The sequence below is a fragment of the Sapajus apella genome, unplaced genomic scaffold, assembly GCF_009761245.1.
Source record: "Sapajus apella isolate SASKATOON/1434 unplaced genomic scaffold, GSC_monkey_1.0 scaffold10, whole genome shotgun sequence".
Taxonomy (NCBI): domain Eukaryota; kingdom Metazoa; phylum Chordata; class Mammalia; order Primates; family Cebidae; genus Sapajus; species Sapajus apella.
In genome coordinates, this window is record NW_022436950.1 from 37543608 (window position 1) to 37564977 (window position 21370).

Consider the following 21370-nt stretch of genomic DNA (forward strand, 5'->3'; position numbering starts at 1 on the left):
CCAAGTCTCAATTCATTCCTTAGGAAAAGAGACATTGTCTTTTCTGACTTGCTTCATAGGGTTGATATGAGGATGGAATCAGATACCATTTGTGGAACCTCGGCAAATGTAAAGCATTACAGAGAGGTAAATTAGAAATAATACCCCCTCCCTCAGCTTCTTGCTGCTGCCTTTCAACTTGAACCCCACTAAACCCCTTCTCTCAGTCTTAAAATCTTGCTTATGGTATGCTTCTGCTAGAGTTTTTAACACCTTCCATATCTTCTGACCATCAGTTGAGAAGTCTTGTACTTTATGTATATTTTTATTTATAAATTATCTCATAAATTTCCCTTTCCCCCACCCCTATGTTACAAGCATTTAGCAAAATTAGATTTTAAACAGATTCAGTAAAGCTGAAATTGCTAAGAATACTGTTAAGATATTCTAATTTTATGTCTAATATAATTTTAGTCTCACCTAATTATATTACCGAAACTCCTGATGCTTCTTTTTAAATCTTGATGGCATGATTTGTTCATTATCATGGCCTCACGCTCTCATTTGCTAAAAAGTCCAAGGAACAATATCTACCTGGGATGAGGCTTCCTGCTAACAGTGGGTATAAACTTCATGTAGTTTTCTTGATAATTTTAGTTTTTATAGGAGTAGGAAAAGTGTCTGTTTTGTATTTCTCTGTTATCCACTTACATTTGAATTGTTAGTCTTATCTTCAACCCACAGTTTCTTTGCAGAAATCTTTTTAAACCATTCACTCATTTTATGAAGATTAGCCACTTGTACATGACAAGCCCTTTCAACTCTTTTTGTCGCATACAAATCTATTGGGATTACCTTCCAAATTGTTCCAAACCCCTCCCTTCTTGCCACATCTTCTGCCACCACCCTGGACCAAGCCGCTGTCATATGTTGGCTGAATGATTGCAAATGCCTCTCATCTGCCTGCTTCCCTGCTTTCTTCCTATAGGCACTTCTTCACAGGACAGCCAGACACTGCTATCCTTCTCAAATGAGTTAGGGCATGTCCCTCCTGCTTCCAAACCCTCCAGTGGCCTCTTATCTTGCTTAGAGTAAATTCAAAGGACTTGCAATGGCCTGTCCACCCAGCTGTGGGCTGTGCCCATGGTGACCTGCATCTCTTCACACTCCTATCTTTGCTCACTTGGCTTTAGCCTCATGGTCTCCTAACTGTTCTTTAGACACGCTTGCAGACACATTTCCACCCTGGGGTCTTACACTTGCTGTTGTCTTTTCCTGTAACCCTCTCTTCTCACCTCTCTGCCTTTGTCCTCCCTCACTTTCTTCAGGGCCTCTGCTCAAATAATACATGTAGGTACACACTTCCTTGATCATTCTAGGTGAAATAGCAGCCCTCTACCCCATTCCACCTCAGCAGCCCTCCACCCCATCCCATGTCTACCCCTTCCTACCCTCTCTCTTGGGGCCTGGCTTTATTCTTTTCCATAGCACCTGTCACCACCACCTGACATATTATATATAAATATTTGTTTATTGTCTGTCTCACAGTTGAGAATATAAACTCTATTGAGAGCGTGCACTTTTGGTTTTTTTGCTTATCGTTACATACTCAGTGCCTAGAATAATATCTGGCACTTAATAAATATTTATCTTTAAATTAGTGGTCACTAATTAGCTAATGTAATTTATATACCCCTAGTTGGTTAGTAAAAGGTGTTTCTCTTGAAGACGCTTTCATTCCTTTTTTCTTTCAGTTGTCTCCCTCATTAGACTATAAATATTGTATGCTTTATGGCCATGCCTATTACTGCTTTTCTAGTTCCCCAGAACTACTGAAATAGTTACATGAAAACTGTGAATTTTGCTGAATAATGAATAGGGAATTCAGATGAAAGAACAGATGATGTTTAAAGCATTTATCTCACAGTATTGTTTATCATTTTGGTCCATGCACCAGAGGGATCTGAAATGCCTACAACCTCAGATGTGTGGGTCTTAAACCCAGGAAGAAAAGGTCTTTCTTCTAATTTTAAGGACATTTTATAAACTTCACAGCAGGATGTGACATCTGTCCTGCAGACTAAACAGTTGAGAGACATAAAAGTCAACTGAGAAGGGGAAAGATCCTAAAATTAGCATTCTGATTCTCATAAAACACTGTTTTTTATGATTCACGTATCCTATGCATACTTATTTTTGTTTTTCTTCAAAGAAAAGACACAAAAATAAATAGGGATATCTTTAAGGCTCCAGAAGAAAGCTGATTCTCCAAGTCCTAGGATGTGGCTATATGTCATAAAGTCCTGGTAGTCAAAGTCACCTCTCAGCTGTCAACTCATTGAGGGCACGGATTGAACTTGTCCTGCTCTTTGCATCTCCAGCACTAGCACAGGCCTGGCATGTGGTGCTCAATAAGTGCTCATGAATTAATGAAAGCCAGGCCAGTTGTAATGAGCTTATGAGGAGTCATATAATGAGTCAATGATGTATTTGCTGCACCAGAGTAAATGGACCATTAACTAGAGCCGACCTTTAACAGAACACTCCTTTGAAAGTTTTAAAAGTATAAAATATATGTACATATTTGTACAGGGTTTTAATTTTTTGATGGGGTACTGTGTAAATCTTGTGTTTATAAATGTAATGAAGGTATTGACAGAGAACAATATATACAACTTTGACAAAGGATGGTGAACTGGCAGAATACATTTTAAAAATATGCATTTTTAAACCTGTTCTGCTATGAACAGAGACAACATATCTTTTTACTATGCTATTGGCTTTTAGGTTAAGCTTTCTAATGTGTAAAAAATTTACAATGGATACATTAAAAAAAAAAACTTCACCCCCAACCCTCATTGGACATTGAATAAAAAAGTGTTTCTAGTCCCTGTTGTTACATTTTCTCTGAGCTGAGAATCACAAATCAAGTAAATGACTCAAGTTATGAATTCCAAGAAAAGAAATAATTGAAATAATTTTAGATAAATGTTAGAGAAATGTTAAGACAAGGCTCAGATAAGTAGTTGTCCTGGTATCTTTGGAATTGTAATGGTGATCATATACCATTATCCTGGCATTATTTTGTTTTATAAAGATGTAACTGTGTACAATGAATTTGCTGTTTGCGATGTGATTTGATTGTGTTCAATGGCAGACTTGCTGTCAACCAGGCCTACCCTAGACTATTTGTGGTCATTGGCAGTTCAGAGGTTCTAATCAGCCTCCTCCTCTGCTTCATTGTATGACCTTAGCCTATTTTTGGCTCAGTTTTATCATATATGGATTGGGAGTCATTACTTTGCAATGTTTTTCTACTAGAGAATGATTTTAAAAGATTCTTAGCTGACACTATTTCTAATTTAAACACTGCAATTTCCGGCACTATAGAATCAATGATGGAATCAGAATTGAAGAATATACAACATGATATGTTATTTTCTTTAAAATACTTTTTCTGGACACTCAAGTGGCCAACAAATGTGAAAAAAATGCTCAACATCACAAATCATCAGAGAAATGCAAAAAAACCAGTGAGATACCATTTCGCACCAGTCAAAAAGGTTATTATGTAAAAGTAAAAAATTAAAGGATGTTGGTAAGCTTCAGAAGAAAAGGGAATGCTTAGACACTGTGGGTAGGAACATTAATCAGTTCGGCTACTGTGGAAAACAGTTTGGAAATTTCTTAAAGTGAGGCAGGGCAGGCAAGCCCCAAGACTTGCACTTAGCTTGGGAGGGTTCTTGGCTTCACCCAGGAAATAATTCAAGGGTGAGCCAGTGGTGTTAGACAGCAGCCTTTATTGGAGCAGCAATGTGCAGCAGCAGCAGGTATATTGCTCCTTGCAGAGCAGGGCTACCCCATAGGTAGTGTGTCCAGAGTAGCAGCTCAGAGGCAGTTCTGCAGTTATATTTATACCCACTTTTACATATATGCAAATTAAGGGGCAGTTTATGCGGAAAGTTTTAGGAACAGAGTGGTATTTCTGGGTTGTTGGGTTGTTGCCATGGGAAAGGGTGGTAACTTTCAGGTGTTGCCATGGCTATGGTAAACTGACATAGCACACTGGTGGGTGTGTCTTTTGGAAAGCTGCCTCCACCCAGGCCTTGTTTTGGCTAGTCCTAAACTTGGTTTAGTATTCAAGCCTGCTTTTGGAGTCAAGTCCCACCTCCTACCTCAAAAAAACTAAAAACAAAATTACCATTTGACCCAGCAATTCCATTACTGGGTATATACCCAAAGGAAAATAAATTCTTCTGCCAAAAAGACACCTAGATTTGCATGTTCGTCACAGCACCATTCACAATAGCAAAGACATGGAACTAACCTACATGCCCATCAGTGGTGGATTGGATAAATAAAATTTGGTACACTGGTGCCATAAAAATACTACATAGCCAAAAAAAGAAAAAAGAACGAAATCATGTCCTTAGCAGCAACGTGGATGAAGATGGAGACCATTATCCTAACACAGGAACAGAAAACCAAATACCACATGTTCTCACTTACAAGTGGGAGCTAATAAGTGGGGTATTGAGTACACACAGACATAAGATGGGAATAATAGACACCACACTGGGGACTCCAAAAGGGGAGAGGGAGGGAGACGGACACGGGTTGGAAAATTACCTATCAGGTACTATAGTCACTATTTGGGTGATGGGATACCTCAGTATCATGTAATATACTCATGTAACAAACCTAGACATGTACCCCTTGAATCTAAAATTAAAGATTAAAAAAATGCTTCTGCATTTTCCTTAATGTTTATACAAAATGCATAATAAAAAATGGATTTCTATTTTTATTTTTGCTGTTGCTAAACAATAAATACTTTAATCAAGCATTTCCAAATTCATCATAATAAAGTAGAAAGGATTTAAAATAGAATAGATATGGATTCTAACAACTCTGATTACTATCTCTGTGACCTCAGACAAGTTATTTAACCTCTCTGAGGCTGGAATTCCTTTATCTCTACAACAAAAATAGCACATTTTACTTCCTAGGATTGGTATAAAGGTTTTTAAAAAAGTATTATGTAGGGGGAGGGGGAGATTATGTCATATGCCTGGTTCTCAAAAAAGATTAGTTATACGACTCCTTCCTAAGAAAAATGCTATTAACAGGCTGAAAGTCTTCAGTTTAAATCAAAAGTTGACCACTTAAACAAAAATATTTAAAACAATGCACATTTTAAAAATATGGCTATATAGTTTCAGAAAATTAAGAAATGTTGTTCTCTGTAAAAACATAACACATTAGCCTATTCAAATGAAAGTGTTTTCTCCAAGTTGTAAAAATAAACACTTAAAATACAATTCTAGAGTCAATTATGAGAGATTTCTAAGGTACTATGAAGGCTTCTGCTTTTCTTAATTAGCAAAGGAATGAGGGTGGTAGGGAACATGTCAATTTTGTGTATTGCTGTGTATCTAGCAGTAAGCAGAGTGCCTGGTCTTAGTGGGCACTAAATAATTATTTCTAGAGTAGATGCATAGAAAGCATATGAATTTTTGAATCAGAGAGATTTGGTTTGAATCACCATCACCATCATACAGTGGAATAATGTTAATAATATCTATCTCTAAAAGTTAAGAGGATTAAAATAAGTATGAAAAGCACCTGACATGTGTGTTAAGATATATTTCCCTTAGTGCTGTTTATACTTTTGCTAATTTCATATAACATGTTAAGTTCAAATGAAAATAATATTCCAAATGACCAGACTAGTATTGCTGCATGTATTCTACCTGTATAGAAAGAGACCATATATGTAGTAAAATCATACTTAATAAATCTTTGGCTGCTATACCATCAGGGCAGCCAAATTGTTCAGGAAAAGTAATTCCTGCTTCAAGGCTTTTTAAAGAAGGCTGCATTACTTGTTCAGTTTTCCTGCACGTGCCTTTAGGTTGCCTTTCAGCTAGTGACCGTGGATTTTAACTAATGAACTCCAGCTGTTCTTATTTTGCCTTCCAGGCCTTCTCATTTAACCTCCTGTCTCCCTGGTCTCACATCCTTAAAGTTCTTACAGGAAAAATGGGACAGTGCCAAAGTTTTCAAATGAAGCCTCATATCTTCTTGAGGGGAGGGGAGAGGGCTTTTTTTTTTTTTTTTAAACAAGGGCTCCAAGCTTTTACACTGGTGTAAAAAGAAACATTCCTTGTTGGAAATTGGATGCCTAACAACCTCCAATGTGTCAGAAATCCTTTTGTGGTTTTTAATATTACACAAGCAAAGCATTGGGTAAGGAAAGTCCATAAAACAAACCAAGAAAGCCCACAGTTGAATACTAAATATAATTGTAAACACCTGTGATGGAGAAGGCAATTTCTCCGTAAATATGCAATGAAAGAAACATTTAGCATATAGAACAAAACGGATCCAGCTTTCCTGAACCATGCTGAGAACCATCTGTTAGCAAACCTGGCAAAAGGTTTCACTGTTACAGTTAAATGTCAGCCTGAAAAACTTGGCTGTGGGCAGTATCTGAGCAAAGCCAGTCTTAAACAATTGGCAAACTCAAGCTCACAAAGGAGACCTTCCACTTATGCGGGTGACCTGGGAATTTCTATTATGTTCACAAATACTCTTTAACCTATCCATACATCTCTTTCCAAATCTGATCATCCTTTAATGGAGACCATTATTAAGTACATTAGTAAATGCAGTTTCCATTATATTAAACACTTAAAACCATGCCTTCTCCCAGAACGCACCTGATCCTACCAGGATGAATCTCTGGTTAACCAATAGCCCATTTGACCCCTCCAATTAAATTCAAAATGATGTATTTCCCAGGGGCTCTGAAAGACTTTTGAAAAGCGTATCAAATTCAGTTATAAACTCATTTTCAGAATTGCTTTTTCCATGCCTGTTTGCATAACCCATCCTTTCAAGCTCAGATCAAAATCAACGGACTCCATCAGTCACACTGAGACTAACTTGTTCTCATCTTAGTTTATAATGTCTTTTACATACTTGTAACTTGAATCATGTGCTCTGTTAAGACTGCAAAGGACAGAACAAAGAGATTTCTCTTCTCATCCTTCACAGCATCTAGCAGCATACTCTGCATATAGTACGTGCTCAGTAAAGAAGAGAAGAGAGGTAGCTAAAAGTGGGAGAAAGTAAGTCCAGGGAAGTGCCATTTCTCTGGAATTTTGCTGAAATGCATAGCAATCCTGTCATCATCTTATTTCAAATGGCTCATGCAATAAAGGTTGATAAATTATATTTTTTCATGATTCATTTTCACTATGTTGGCTTCTTGATGATTATATTATAAAGCATTCGTTATCTTAATGGTAAATAAGACATTAGCCAGGGAAAGAAGTAATAATGGAATAATAATAGCCAACATTTGTTGAACTCTGAAAAATAGACTCTGTGTTAAGTGCTTTATATACATATTCTCGTTGAATCCTCATAACAACTCCATTAAATAGGTACTATTATTATCCACTTTCTGCAATAAACTGAGTCGTAGTTAGGTAATCTACCCAACATCATACCATAGTGATTGGTGGACCTAAGCTGCAAATCTAAGTCCTTTTGAAACCAGGCTCCTCACCCACTTGCAGGGCACAGAGAAAATACAGGTAGAACAATAAAAATGTATACCTTCTGGAAATTCTCCAAGTGCTAGCTAAATAACACATTATGTTCAGACAAATTTCCCAGGAAGAATTTGTGTGATTTTACATTTTCTCTTTCATAGGAATTTTCTGAGGTTATATAGGTATAGCCTTAGCACTTAGATGAGGCCAAACACATGGAAAGTGTTAGTCATTGCTCAGTGAATTCATAGTTTTGGTCAAGTGATATAATAGTTTTAAATCTCAATTTCTTCAAAGTTAAGTAATAAAATAGCAGTGTAAATGCTCCTGAAAAACTTGTATGAAAAGTAAAAATGTAATTACAGTATTCTAGAAGAATCAAAAATAGATGCTGAACGGATCAATGAAATGAATTTTTTTCCAAATCAAGGACTCAAAAGAGACCTATTGGGTTAATTTCTGCTGTTCTTACCTTCTCGGATAGCTGTAAATGGGACTCCTTCCTCTGCATTCATGCTGATGACTTTTAAAGCCACTAGTTGTCCATTTATTCTAGAAAAGAGGGATTGAGGGGCACACACTTATTGAGGTGATTCAAAGCAGCAACTTATACCAAAGATGACTTAATAAAAGCAATTTCACTTCAAAATATATTTTAGCATATAAATCTATAATTTTCTCAAAATAAAAACTTTAACATCTGTAAATACATATGTAACATGCATATATCTAAGCATTTTCCCTCTTTACTAAAGTTAGATATATATATATATTTATTACAGAAAATTTGGAGCATATTATTATTTTTCATCTGACTTATTGTAGTGGTCTTCGTCTTCTTTTTTTTTTTTTTTTTCCGTTTTGAGACAGAGTCTTACTCTGTTGCCCAGGCTGGAATGCAGTGGAATGATCTCAGCTCACTGCAACCTCTGCCTCCCGGGTTCTAGCGATTTTCCTGTCTCAGCTTTCTGAGTAGCTGGGACTACAGGCATGTGCCACCATGCTGTTAATTTTTTGTATATTAGTAGGCATGGGGTTTCACCATGTGGCCAGGATGGTCTCGATTTCCTGACCTCATGATCCACCCACCTCAGCCTCCTAAAGTGCTGTGATTACAGGCGTGAGCCACTGCACCTGGCTGAGGCATGCTTTTTTTTTTTTTTAATTTAATTTAATTTAATTTAATTTTTTATTTTTTTGCATTTTAGGTTTTGGGGTACATGCGAAGAACATGCAAGATTGTTGCATAGGTACACACATGGCAGTGTGATTTGCTGCCTTCCTCCCCTTCACCTATATCTGGCATTTCTCCCCATGCTCTCTCTCCCCTCCTCCCCACCCCCATCCCTCCCCCATTTCCCCCCAACAGACCCCAGTGTGTAGTGCTCCCCTCCCTGTGTCCATGTGTTTTCATTGTTCAACATCTGCCTATGAGTGAGAACATGCGATGTTTGATTTTCTGCTCTTGTGTCAGTTTGCTGAGAATGATGGTTTCCAGGTTCATCCATGTCCCTACAAAGCACATGAACTCATCGTTTTTTATGGCTGCATAATATTCCATGGTGTATATGTGCCACTTTTTCCCTGTCCAGTCTATCATCGATGGGCATTTGAGTTGGTTCCAGGTCTTTGCTATTGTAAACAGTGCTGCAATGAACATTCATGTGCATGTGTCCTTATAGTAGAACAATTTATAATCCTTTGGATATATACCCAGTAATGGGATTGTTGGGTCAAATGGAATTTCTATTTCTAGGCATGCTTTTTAAATGACAATCAGGACAAGTCACTTTTCTGTTCAAAAGCCATCACATCCCCACATTTTACTCAGAATTAAAGCCAACTTCTTGCAGCAGCCTTCTAAGTGCTACCTGATCTTCCCAGGCCACACCATTATCTCTCTCTTTCTCTTCATTTCTTCCTACTATCCCCTTATTCATCATTTTATTCATGATATAAGTTAAGTGCTGAGAACAGAGAAGATTTTAATGCAGGTATAAATCTATTGTTTTTAATACAGTGGGATTAAAATCATGTTGTTAGTAACCTTTTTTCCTCCATGTAACTTTTCTCTTACAGTTCATTCTTGTACAATCTGATATTGAATAATGATGTAACATTTCATCATATAAATATACTACAATGTTTTTAGCCAATTTCAAATGCCTTTCAGTTGTTTCTAGCTTTGGGCTATCATAAAAATGCTGTGATGGACATACTTGTTGACAAATCTTTTCACAAAGCCCCAATTATTTCCTTAAAATAGAGGCAGAATTGCTGAATCCGAGAGTACACAGTGCACATGTTTGTACTGATTTGCACTCATGTTCCCAAACTGTCTCATGGAGTAATGGCACAGTAATTGGTCATGAGAGTGGCCATTTTCCCACTCCCTCACCAACATGGGGCAGGTTTTGTTATGGGGGATTTTGGACTTCACTTTTTAGAACAGTTTTAGATTTCTAGAAAAATTGGGAATGCAGTACAGAAAGTTCCCATATATCTCCCGTCTAGTTTCCTCTATTGTTAACATCTTACATTAATCTGGTAGATTTGTTACAATTAATGAACGAATATTGGCACATTATTACTAACTAAAGTCCATAGTTTATTAGTATTTCTTTAGTTTTTGCCTAATGTCTTTTTAATTTTTTGGTTTGGGATCCCATTCAGGATTACACTTAGCCGTCCCATCTCCTTAGGCTCCTCTTGACTGTGGCAGTTTCCCAGACTTTGTTTTTGATGACCTTGACAGTTTTGAGGAGTACTAGTCAAGTATTGGGTAGGAAACCCCTCTCTTGGAACTTTTCTGACATTTTTCTTGTGATTAGACTGGGTTATGGGTTTGGGGAAGTAAAGTACCATCTTTATCACATCATATTAAGAGTGCATACCATCATCACGATTTATGACTTTCGATGTTTACCTTAGTCACCTGTCTGAGAGAGTGTTGGTCAGGTTTCTCCATTATAAACTTACTCTTTCTCCCCCCTTTACATACAGTACTTTTAGAGAAATGCCACTATGAATGGCCCACACTTAAGAAGTAGAGAGTTATGGTGCACTTCTTTGAAGGTGTCTTATCTACATAAATTATTTGTATTTATTTGGCATGAGAGATTTGTTTCTTCTCTCCCATTAGTTAATTTATTGAATCATTTATCTATATCAGTATGGACTCATAGATATTTATTTTATACATTGGGTTATAATTTAATACACTTTATTTTGTTGCTCAGATGTTTGCAGCTTTGTCCTTTGGAAGCTCTTTCAGTGGCTCGTGTGTTCCTTTGACTTAGCCCTATCATGTGGGTTTGCTTTTTGCTTTTATCTTCATATGTTTGGCCTATTTGAAAGGTAAAAACATTTATCACATTTTAATTTACATTTCTTTAATCATATGTGAAACTGACTTTTCTTAAGTTTATGGATCTTTTCTGTTTTTCTTGTGATTTGCCGATTTGCCCATCTTTTTATTGAACTATTTTGCATATGCTTTCCCCCAGTTTCTTTTGTTTGCCTTATCATATCTTTGAAATTTTGTTTAAAAGTTTTATGATGTAAGTATTTTCCTCAGAACATGGTTCTGTGAAATTCTCCCCCAACTCCTGCAAAAAGTTTTTTGGTAAATATAAAATGCTTTATACTTTCTTTATTTTTCTTTTTCTTTTCTTTTCTTTTTTTTTTTTTTTTTTGAGACAGAGTCTCACTCTGTTGCCCAGGCTGGAGTGCAGTGTCACCGATCTCAGCTCACTGCAACCTCCGCCTCCAAGGTTCAAGCGATTCTCCTGCCTCAGCCTCCTGAGTAGCTGGGATTACAGTTTTATAAATAAGGTGACACTTGAACCGGGAATCTGACCTAGGGTGGGAGTTAGCTGTGTGCATGAACAGTGGAGGGCAGCTCCAGGCAATGGGAACAGCAAGATAAAAGTCCTTGACTGAGGCAGGAGCAGTCCTGGCATTGGAGCGGGAGAGTGGAAGGAGATGAGGACAGGAAGGAGCTGAGTGTGTGCTGGGGGATAGAGGGTAGGGAGTGTATAGGGTCTTGTGCAATGACCATTCCAAGGACTGTTGTATTAGCTATTTACAGGATATTTGTATTAGAAAATAGGTTAGGTGCAGTGGCTTATACCTGCAATACCAGCACTTTGGGAGGCTAAGGCGGACGGAACACCTGAGGTTGAGAGTTCGAGACCAGCCTGACCAACATGGAGAAATCCTGTCTCTACTAAAAATACAAAACTGCTAGGCATGGTGGTGCATGCCTGTAATCCCAGCTATTCGGGAGGCTGAGGCAGGAGAATCACTTGAATGTGGGAGGCGGAGGTTGTGGTGAGCCAAGATTGCACCATTGCACTCCAGCTTGGACAACAAGAACGAAACTCCATTAAAAAAAAAAAAAAAAAAAAAGAAAAGAAAATCTAATAGTGCAAAGATGTCAATAATTCTCTAATTTAGAGTTTTGATATATTCTAAAAATATTCTAAAGCCACAATAATTAAAATCATACAGCACAAATATAAGAAAAGATAGACCAAAGAAACATGATTTTTAAAAGATTAGAACAGTAACAATTTCAAGTATTCGTGAGATCTAATATATAATCATGGTGGCATTTCAAACTATCAGAGAAAAGAAAATCTAATAAATAGAGCTGGGATGATTGTGAAATATACAATATAAATTCCCAATAGATAAAGAGTTAAATGAAAAAGAAAATATACAGTAACTAGAAGAAAAGAGAAGTGAATTCTGTGTAAATGTTGGGCTGGAAATGTCTGTTTGTGCATAACAATCAAGTCAGAACTCAGAAGGGAAGATCAGAAGTGTCCATGGTGCCCATGTATTGGAGTATGTTCTAGGGTGCCCCAGTTCTGAGCCACCTTGAAACAGTTACCATGGCCAAATTGATATAAGGAGCCTCAGAATAAAATGAAATGTGGTACTTTATTGCAGATATTCTCAGCATTAAAAAAAAAAAAAGTTAAAGTACACCATGACTAGAAAGATTAAGAAAGTATAAAGGACCAGGGGCAGGAGAATCACTTGCACCCAGGAGGCGGAGGCTGTAGTGAGCTGAGATGGTGCCACTGCACTCCAGCCTGGGTGACAGAGTGAGATGCCATCTCAAAATAAATAAATAAATAAAATAAAATTGTATTTCCCCTGCAATCTTGTTTTAACAAGTAAAAATAATAACATAAATATTAAGATAAATAATGAATATTTAGTCTTGTAGTAGTTATGTAAAATTTTTCTTTTCTTTCTCTTTTTTTTTTTTTTTGGCCAGTTAAGTGAAGCAGTGGGAGAACTCATTGTGGCAGGTAGTTGTAGACACCGCTGCATTCGGATCAGCTACATTATGTTTCAAAAATTAATATTTAACCACTAGTGAGCCATTATTTTTCTCTATTGGAGTAACAAAGAAACAACCTTCCAGCTTTCCCACCTTAACTAAAAGACAGAGGAGTTCATGGATCTTTTATATATATTTAACAAAGTTTGTTATTTACCAAAATGAGTACTTAGCTTTTGGATAAGCAGTCTTTTTATTCTCTAGACATTTTGTATATTTTGCAAGTGTAGAAAATCTAGGATTTATCATTTTTTGCATGTACCATAATTTGCAGAAACCAACTTCAATTTCTTCTACAAAGGGCAGGTGGAGGAATGAAGCTGGGAACTCCAGGTTGCCATTGCAAACCTCTGTCATTGTGGCTTAGGGAGGGATATAAAAAACCTGTTAGAGACACTTTATCAACTGTGCTTCCCACCAGCCTGAAGAGTGGTAACTCTTCTTTGGGTCAGTAGTAGAGAAAGTCCATTTTCTTTGAATTGAATACAAGAGAGGAAAGGCTGATAAACATTTAAGAGGGCTGATTTTAATTAAAGCAGGGCAGGTTTGTTTTTCTTTCAAGGCTATTTAAGTCATCATGTCTCTCTCCCTATTGGCCATGGTGTCTTGCACAGGTCCTCAATGCTATGAATTTCTATGATGTCTCACTTGGCTTCACAATGTGAAATGATGGGGGTGGGACCCTCATCTCTAGAGTCTCTCCCAGCTATGTGTCACTCACCTGCTAATCCCCTTGTAAACTGTAGCATAAGAACCTTCACCCAGCTTCTCCAAGTTCAAGTAAGATGATGCTGCCCCAAAAGGGAGGCTCTTCCTCTGCTTAAGGGGAATAGGGAAAAGGGGCGGGTGAGAGGGAAGAGAGAAAGAGCACTTTTTTTAGTGTTGACTTTTTTCCCCCAGGGAAATTAGACAGCATTGCCAGAGCAGACTTAGGAAAGCTTGCTCAATAATTGCCCTGGAAGTAAGGGCCGGCCTCCCTAGACAAGCACACATTAAATTCTTCTTGATCAACATCAGCTGCTCACTCACCCACTGCAAACCCTGCCTCAGATCCTCTTCCTGAAAAGAATCACTGTTACTCCGTGGCCTTTTACTCTTGAACTTCTGGGCACGGACAGCCTGAAGTCCCCTGGGGTGAAATGAAGTCATGGAACATGATGCTTCTTTTAGGTCTGTTAGCTAGAAAAAAAAGAAAGAGCAGAAATAAAATTTATGCAAAGTAAAGATTCAGTGCCTGGCAAAACCATATTTTCTTCATTTGCCTCATTTTCACTCTTCAAATGTTTTCTAAGCTTTCTACACCCCCAAAAGGCACTTTTCTTGAAAGACACCTGAAAAAGACCATAATGGTATCAACTGCTGAAATTTTACATTCTTTCTTCACCTAAATATATGTCTTTAACATTTAGGTTAACCTAAATCTCTTGGATGGATGTTTTTCAAGTTTTTTCTGTTTAAGTTGGACTTTTTTTTTTTTTTAATGTGCACTTAATTTATTGCTATAGGGGAATAATCTAGTATGGCATTGCTAATATTCATAAACTAATTATAACAGTTTTGAATCCACAGCATACCAACCAATACTGCAGCTTGCCTTTTAAGTTTCAGCTCTGTAATTTAGGACCTTAGAGATTTTGAGATAACTACTTTCTCGACTTCAAGCCAAGTCAGTTTCGTGCAGCCTAAAGCCAAGGATTATTTTTCCCTTTTGGTTTACAAGAAATTCCCCAAATTTGATAACTACAGCCATAAATTTTCTGTGACTTTAATAGAATTTTCATTTTATTGGTTTAGACCTACCGCGGAAGAATCAGACACTGCTAACAAAAAGGGAGTGTCTGAACTCCTTGGTTTATCAATAGAGAAAGATGCTCTCCTCCTGGGATACAAATACCTTGAACGCAGACTCCATGGTCTCAGGCTGACTCCTCCGACAGCTGCGTACCTCACCTCCCTCTGAACAACGATAGCAGCTGCATCCAGGCTGTACAGTCTTTGCACACAGCTCTTGACCCATAATCTTCTAGGTTCAAGGAGAAAACTCGCACTTGAACCTCTTCCCCTCTGCCTCTCCTATCCTCGTTCTATCCCTTTTTGCCAGAGGTCAGCAGTGTGGAGCTTTCATATGACTCACATGAGGGCTCTGCCTGGAGCAGCGTCATGACTTCAGCAGTTTTTCCTTATCAGTGCAAGAAACTCTACATCAGAAAGGGATTGCTTGCAGTCAGATGTGCACCACTGAAAACGAGGCAGCTGATATTGAATAGAATAAAATTTGGCACAGTTAAGGTTGTTGTTCTGGTCACAGGTTAGTGCTATTGGTATACATAGTTTTTAGGGATTGGCATTGCTTATCTATGTAATGATATTTATATGATATCATTGGTAGTGATGTTAGGTTTAATATTAGGTTTTCCTGGTGCTAAGCTGGACACATTGAGGAATATTTTCTCCCTGCCTTTTATCTGCAAGCATTTTGGTTTTCAGACTTTAAAACAAATTTGCTACCTAGTTAACTTTTAGTAGTCAAAGAAACCACAGAATCATAAAACAGGAAGAAAGCTGAAGATACCTACTCCATCTCTTTGCCTTCGAACAATAATGTATCTAATAGTCTTAGAAGTGTTGCCATTCATTCATTTATTCAAAAACTATGTGGTGAGCACCTGTGTTCTTCTTAAACATACAGATGATGATATTAGCCAATGGTGATGGAGAGAAAGGGGTTTGAATGAAATACTTTCTTCCTTCAACATATATGTAATTAATGTTTACTATATGTAAAGTACAATATTAATAGCAGACATGTCAAGGAATCTGGCTCAAATTGGTTTGCAGTCCATAGCCTTCAAACACAGCATTTTTCCCTGCTAGACTCCTGAGATTATTGCCACTATAATGTACTAATCATAGAGTGAGATAGAATGGAGAATATATAAATACTCAATCATTATTAAGGGAAAAAAAATAAGAGTCATGTCTATTATCACAACAATATTGATGAATATTTGATATTTGAACCTCATGACGGTTTTTTAAAAATCTTTAATTTAATTAGGAGCATGTATTTTTTCATGTCAAAACTGCCACAAGAGACTTTAGCCAATTCCAAGATTCAATCAAATTAGAGATATTTACTGAAAAAAAAAGAAGAAAAGGAAGAATATTTGGCTTAAAGACGATTACACTGACAACTGAGAGAGTGAGAAGCTAGTTTCTCAGAATATTTAATAACATTCAAATTTATAATAACATAATACATTTTATCATAAATGTTAATTTCTCCCTAAAAGATTATGAATTTCATCACATAAAAGTATGTTCCAGATCAAGTTTACAATGACTTTTCTTGCATTTTTGTTTTTGAAAACAGAGTCTCACTCTGTCTCCCAGGCTGGAATCCAGCCGGGTGATCATGGCTCACTGCAGCCTCAGCCCCCTGGGCTCAAGTGATCCTCCCATCTCAGCCTTCCGAGTAGGTAGGACTGCAGGCATGTGCCATGGCACCCAGCTCATTACTTTTCATAGTCACAGGGTCTCACTATGTTGCCCAAACTGGTCTCCAACTCCTGGCTTCAAGCATTCCTCCTACAGCTTCTCAAGAGGCTGGAACTGGGGTGCATGCCCTGATTCCTGGATAATTTTTTCAATTGTTTGTACAGAGAGAGGTTTCACTATGTTTCCCAGCCTGGTCTCCAACTCCTAGGGTCAAGTGATCCTCCTGCCTCCCAAAGTGCTGGGAATTCAGGCATGAGCACAGCACTACCCTATAGCCTGATAATTATTATTATTATTATTATCATTTTGGATGACAGAGTCTCACTCTGTCACAGTCTGGAATGCAGTGGCACAATCTCGGCTCACTGCAACATCCACCTCCTGGATTCAAGCAATTCTCCTGCCTCAGCCTCCTAGTACCTGGGACTATCAGGTGCCACCACACCCGGCTAATTTTTTTATTTTTAGTAGAGACAGGGTTTCACTATGTTGGCCAAGATGGTCTTGATCTCCTGACCTTGTGATCCGCCCACCCGGGCCTCTCAAAGTGCTGAGATTACAAGCGTGAGCCACTGCACCCTGCCTAGCCTGATTATTAAAGGTATAAATTGCCATGTTTAGGTACTAGAATGAGGTACTTTTTTTTTCCTTTTCTTCCAGAGACAGGGTCTTGCTTCTGGCTCAGGCTGGAGTGCAGGAGCTATTCACAGGCATGCACTGTGTACCTGCTTAGAACTCCTGGGCTCCAGCAATTATCCCACCTCTGCCTCCCAAATAGATGGGACTACAGGCGTGTGCCACCACACTGGCTTTATGGTCTTGTTTAAAGCCAAGGAAAAATATCTGGTGACTTCTTAAGATGTTTTCTTGCTCTGTGTCAGAAATAACTTTTGTTCTGAAAGATTTCTGAAAGACAGAAGACTTAAACAGTTTCATTTAGCATTGTACATTAGGCTCAGTTTGTGAACTGCTTCAGGTTGACTTGGCTGCACCAACTTTAGCAGCCTGGTCACCATCATAGCAACAGAGGCCATTTCTGGGGTCTTGAAGCACACTCATTGCTGCTGCTACCTCCCCCCATCATAGGACAAGGAGCCCCCACATGTGAAGCTGACTAACAAGGAGAGACCTTTGTGCTTCCCTGCCAGCCTAAATAGACCAAGAGCCCAAGAGGCTCAGGCTTCTGTAGCAACTGCTTGCAAGGATCAGGTGACACAATCCAGAACGTCAGGAAGTTCCGTGTAGTGCACTTCCACCATTGGGAAACCAGAGATATTTGTTGTGAAGCTGATATCAGCTCAGAAATGTGATCCATTGTGGGAGTGTTGCGTGAGCCTGGGAATTTGAGGTTGCAGTGAGCTATGATTGCATCACTGCACTCTATCCTGGGCAAAAGAGTGAGACCCTCTCTCTTAAAAAAAAAAAAGAAATAAAGAAAGAGGGAGAGAAAGAGAGAGAGAGATAAGTAAAGGGAAAAAGATCTTCCATTTATAAGGTTGATGCAAAAGTAATTACAGTTTTGCATTATTTTCAATGGCAAAAACCACAGTTACTCTTGCACAAACCTAATAATCCTAGTAATTTGCTTTCTCCTTCTCCTCATTTCTATTTCCCTAGGATTGTACAAACTGCCCCTACAACCCCACCCCTTTTGCTCCAGGCTCTGTTTTCAGGGAATTCTAGGCAGTTTTAAAATTGGCAGTAAACATTTTAGGTTACTGATCATTTCAGGCTAGCTTCTCCACCCACCACATTTTTGGAGTTCTTTTTCCTTTCTCAAGTGGTGTGAATTCAAACTACTATGTTTAGTTAAGAGTTGGCCATTTTTTCCCAATCTTTGCAATCTGTCTTTATTAAATTTAGCCAAATATAACATTTCTAGAACATGTTGATTATCACAGCATTCAACAGATATGAGAAATAATGTAAAATCTATGTCATAAACATCAAAAATGATTCATATATTATTTAATGACATTAGAGAATTCATATATGTCCACACAATGGAGTAATATGCAGCTGTTAAAAGAAAGGAGACCCATATATAATGACATGGAGTGATCACCAAAATATATTAAGTTAAAAAAGCAAAATGCAGAACAATATTTATAGTATATTACTTTTGGTGGCAAAGAAATGAAGGTAAATAAGGTGTAGTCAGGGCCAGGCATGTTGGCTCACACCTGTAATCTCAACATTCTGGGAGGCCAAGGTGGGAGGATTGCTTGAGCTCAGGAGTTGGGGGCCAGCCTGGGCAACAGAGTGAGACCCCCATCCCAAAAAATAAAAATTACAAATGAAAAAGTGTAGTAGTAGTAACCTTACCAATAGTAGCAGTATTATTACTATTATTTTAAATCTGTTGTAGAGGAAAAAAGATTTCTCACCCATCTCTAGCTTCAAGGATGACATTCATATAGCAACAGACAGATTAACAAGAGAAAAGCATGCAAATTTACTTAATGCAAGTTTACAAAACATAGGAGCCTTCAGAAATGAAGACCCAAAGAAACAGGGAAGTCTGTATTTTTATGCTAAGCTTGATGAAGAAAAGTGTATAATTGTGAAGAAACATGATTGGAGGACAAAAGGGTCTGATCTAATGGCAAGAAACTGGGGAGAACCTAGCGAGACCTGTTTGTTCAGATTATTCTTGGTGTCTCTGTGTCTTCAAGGATAAGGATATTCCTTTTTATTGGGTATAGGAAACTTATCTCTGGAGTTGAGTTCTTATGACCTACTTTAAAGGGAAGTTAGCTAGATTTTATGACCTGCTTTAAGGGAAAAGGGATGAGAGAAAGATGGGAAGATGAGAATGACTTTCCTGCTTCTGCTGTTTTCTCAAATATCAAGGCACCATATTTGGGGGTAGCATATTCTGAACCCCATCATTATTATAGGCATATATCAGGTTAAAACTAGTGAATAATTATGCTAATGTCATTGGAAACCAAACTTTTCAGCTTGAGAGAAAATAGACATAAATATTAAATCAAAGAAATCAAGTAAAAATTATGTGATCTTAAATTTGATGTAGAAATAGAAACTTATGGTTTTTATTTGTTTTTAAAAAAAGTGCTGTCAACCAAACAACCAAAAAGACCTAGAAGCAATGGCAACTCAATAGAAATGAGCAGCCCTACTGCTCCAATTTTGGTCTCTTAATGCCACAGTGAGACTAAAAAGAAAGAGCTATATATCTGTTGAGAAATGGTGGGTTCCAGATTCCAGGTCTGGATTATGAACTCTACAAATGAGCCTGGGATATCTTTCTTGCCAGAAAGCAAGGTGGTTATCGAGAAAGTTGTCCTAGGCTCATCTTAAGCCAACTGGAGTCATGTTAGAAGGATATGAAAGCCAACATGAAAGGGACACCCATTGGTTTAAGAATGGGAAATTTGAGTAGCAAAAAAATAAAAATTAAAAAAAAAATGACTGCAATGGATTGAAACACATAGAATGTGTAAAATCTACAACTTTACAGTAATTTTAAACAAAAACAGTCACTTTGAAAGTTTCTAGTTTACAAACTTATTACTCTGAATATTAATGAAAGAGAAAAATCAAGTATTTTTTGTATTTCCTATATAAATTATTTTTCCAAGATTATCAAATACTTAATGAGGGGAAATTTTTTTCTTGTAGAAGAATTCCAGCTAATGAATGCAGAAGGGATAGACATAGACAATCACTGTCATGCAATCTCTAATGCAATGATCTAAGAAGACAATCATTAATGGATGCTAAAATCATTAGGTGGAGAATTGATGAGGAACTTTCCAATGAAAGGGTCAGGCCAACACCATCTGAGCTCAATGATCAATCTTAGCTTCACTAAATTTGAGTAATCCAGCTATTATGTGCCTCCTGTTATAATGCAACAGGACATACAGCACCACCTGTGATACATTTTTGACTAAAGAAAACAATTAAACCTGAATCTAATAAAGTTTCTAGCTCTAAAACAAAATTACAAGAAACACAGAAGACGCAGAAGTTAAATAATACCACAAGGAATCAAATAATCAAATCAGGAAGTACAAAAAACTCTAACAAATTTCTCTAACAAATCCATGGCATTAAATAAGAAGAGAATGAAGAGAAATTAAAAGACTTAAGGGCCAGGCATGGTGGCTCACACCTGCAATACCAATACTTTGACAGGTCAAAGCAGGACAAATGCTTGATCCAGGAGTTCAAGACCAACCTGGGTAACATAGTGAGACCCCATCTCTACAAAAACTAAAAAAGATTAGTCATGTATGGTGGCATGCACCTGTGGCCCTAGCAACTCAGAATACTGAGGTGGGAGGATTGCTTCAGTTCAGGAGGTTAAGGCTGCAGTGGGCCATGGTTGGGTCATAGCACTTCAGACTGGGTGACAGTGCAAGATCCTGTCTCTCAAAAAAAAAAAAAAAGGGGGGGGGGTATGGCAAAAGGTAACAAACAAATGCAAAATGTAGATGTTGTTTGGATCCTGATTTGAACAACTTAACTGTAAATGACATTACTGAAAGAAGTATTGAAATTCAAATATGGTATTAGATAATTTTAAGAATTTACTTTTAATTTTGCATGATGATTACGTTTTAAAAACAATCTTGCCATTAGAGGTATATACTAAAGTAATTATAGGTAGAATGACATAATTTCAAGGCTTCCTTTAAAATATTCCAGACATATAATGCTGGGGATGGAAAACACAAAAGTGGTAAAAATATTGATCATCATTTAAGCTGAGTGATAGCTATATGGAGGCTCATTTTTGTGTATTTAAGACTTCTGGGAGGCCAGGCGCGGTGGCTCAAGCCTGTAATCCCAGCACTGTGGGAGGCCGAGGCGAGTGGATCACGAGGTCAAGAGATCGAGACCATCCTGGTCAACATGGTGAAACCCCGTCTCTACTAAAAATACAAAACATTAGCCGGGCATGGTGGCGTGTGCCTGTAATCCCAGCTACTCAGGAGGCTGAGGC

General features: G+C 37.7%; 1 protein-coding gene across 2 annotated transcripts in view; it reads right to left on the reverse strand.

The window, feature by feature from the left end:
* CDK15 (cyclin dependent kinase 15) overlaps positions 1 to 15076 on the reverse strand; it is a 91207-nt gene extending 76131 nt beyond the window's left edge. The window contains exons 1-4 of one of the 2 annotated variants that reach the window (XM_032278641.1): positions 14792 to 15076; positions 13927 to 14076; positions 13619 to 13713; positions 8014 to 8093 (exon numbers count right to left, since the gene is read on the reverse strand). In XM_032278641.1, the coding sequence (XP_032134532.1) occupies positions 8014 to 8093; positions 13619 to 13713; positions 13927 to 14076; positions 14792 to 14914 (448 nt within the window). In that variant the 5' untranslated portion in view covers positions 14915 to 15076. Of the gene's footprint in view, positions 1 to 8013; positions 8094 to 13618; positions 13717 to 13926; positions 14077 to 14791 lie in introns of both variants that reach the window. The other variant, XM_032278640.1, reaches the window with a different exon arrangement.
* Positions 15077 to 21370: the final 6294 nt, after the last annotated feature.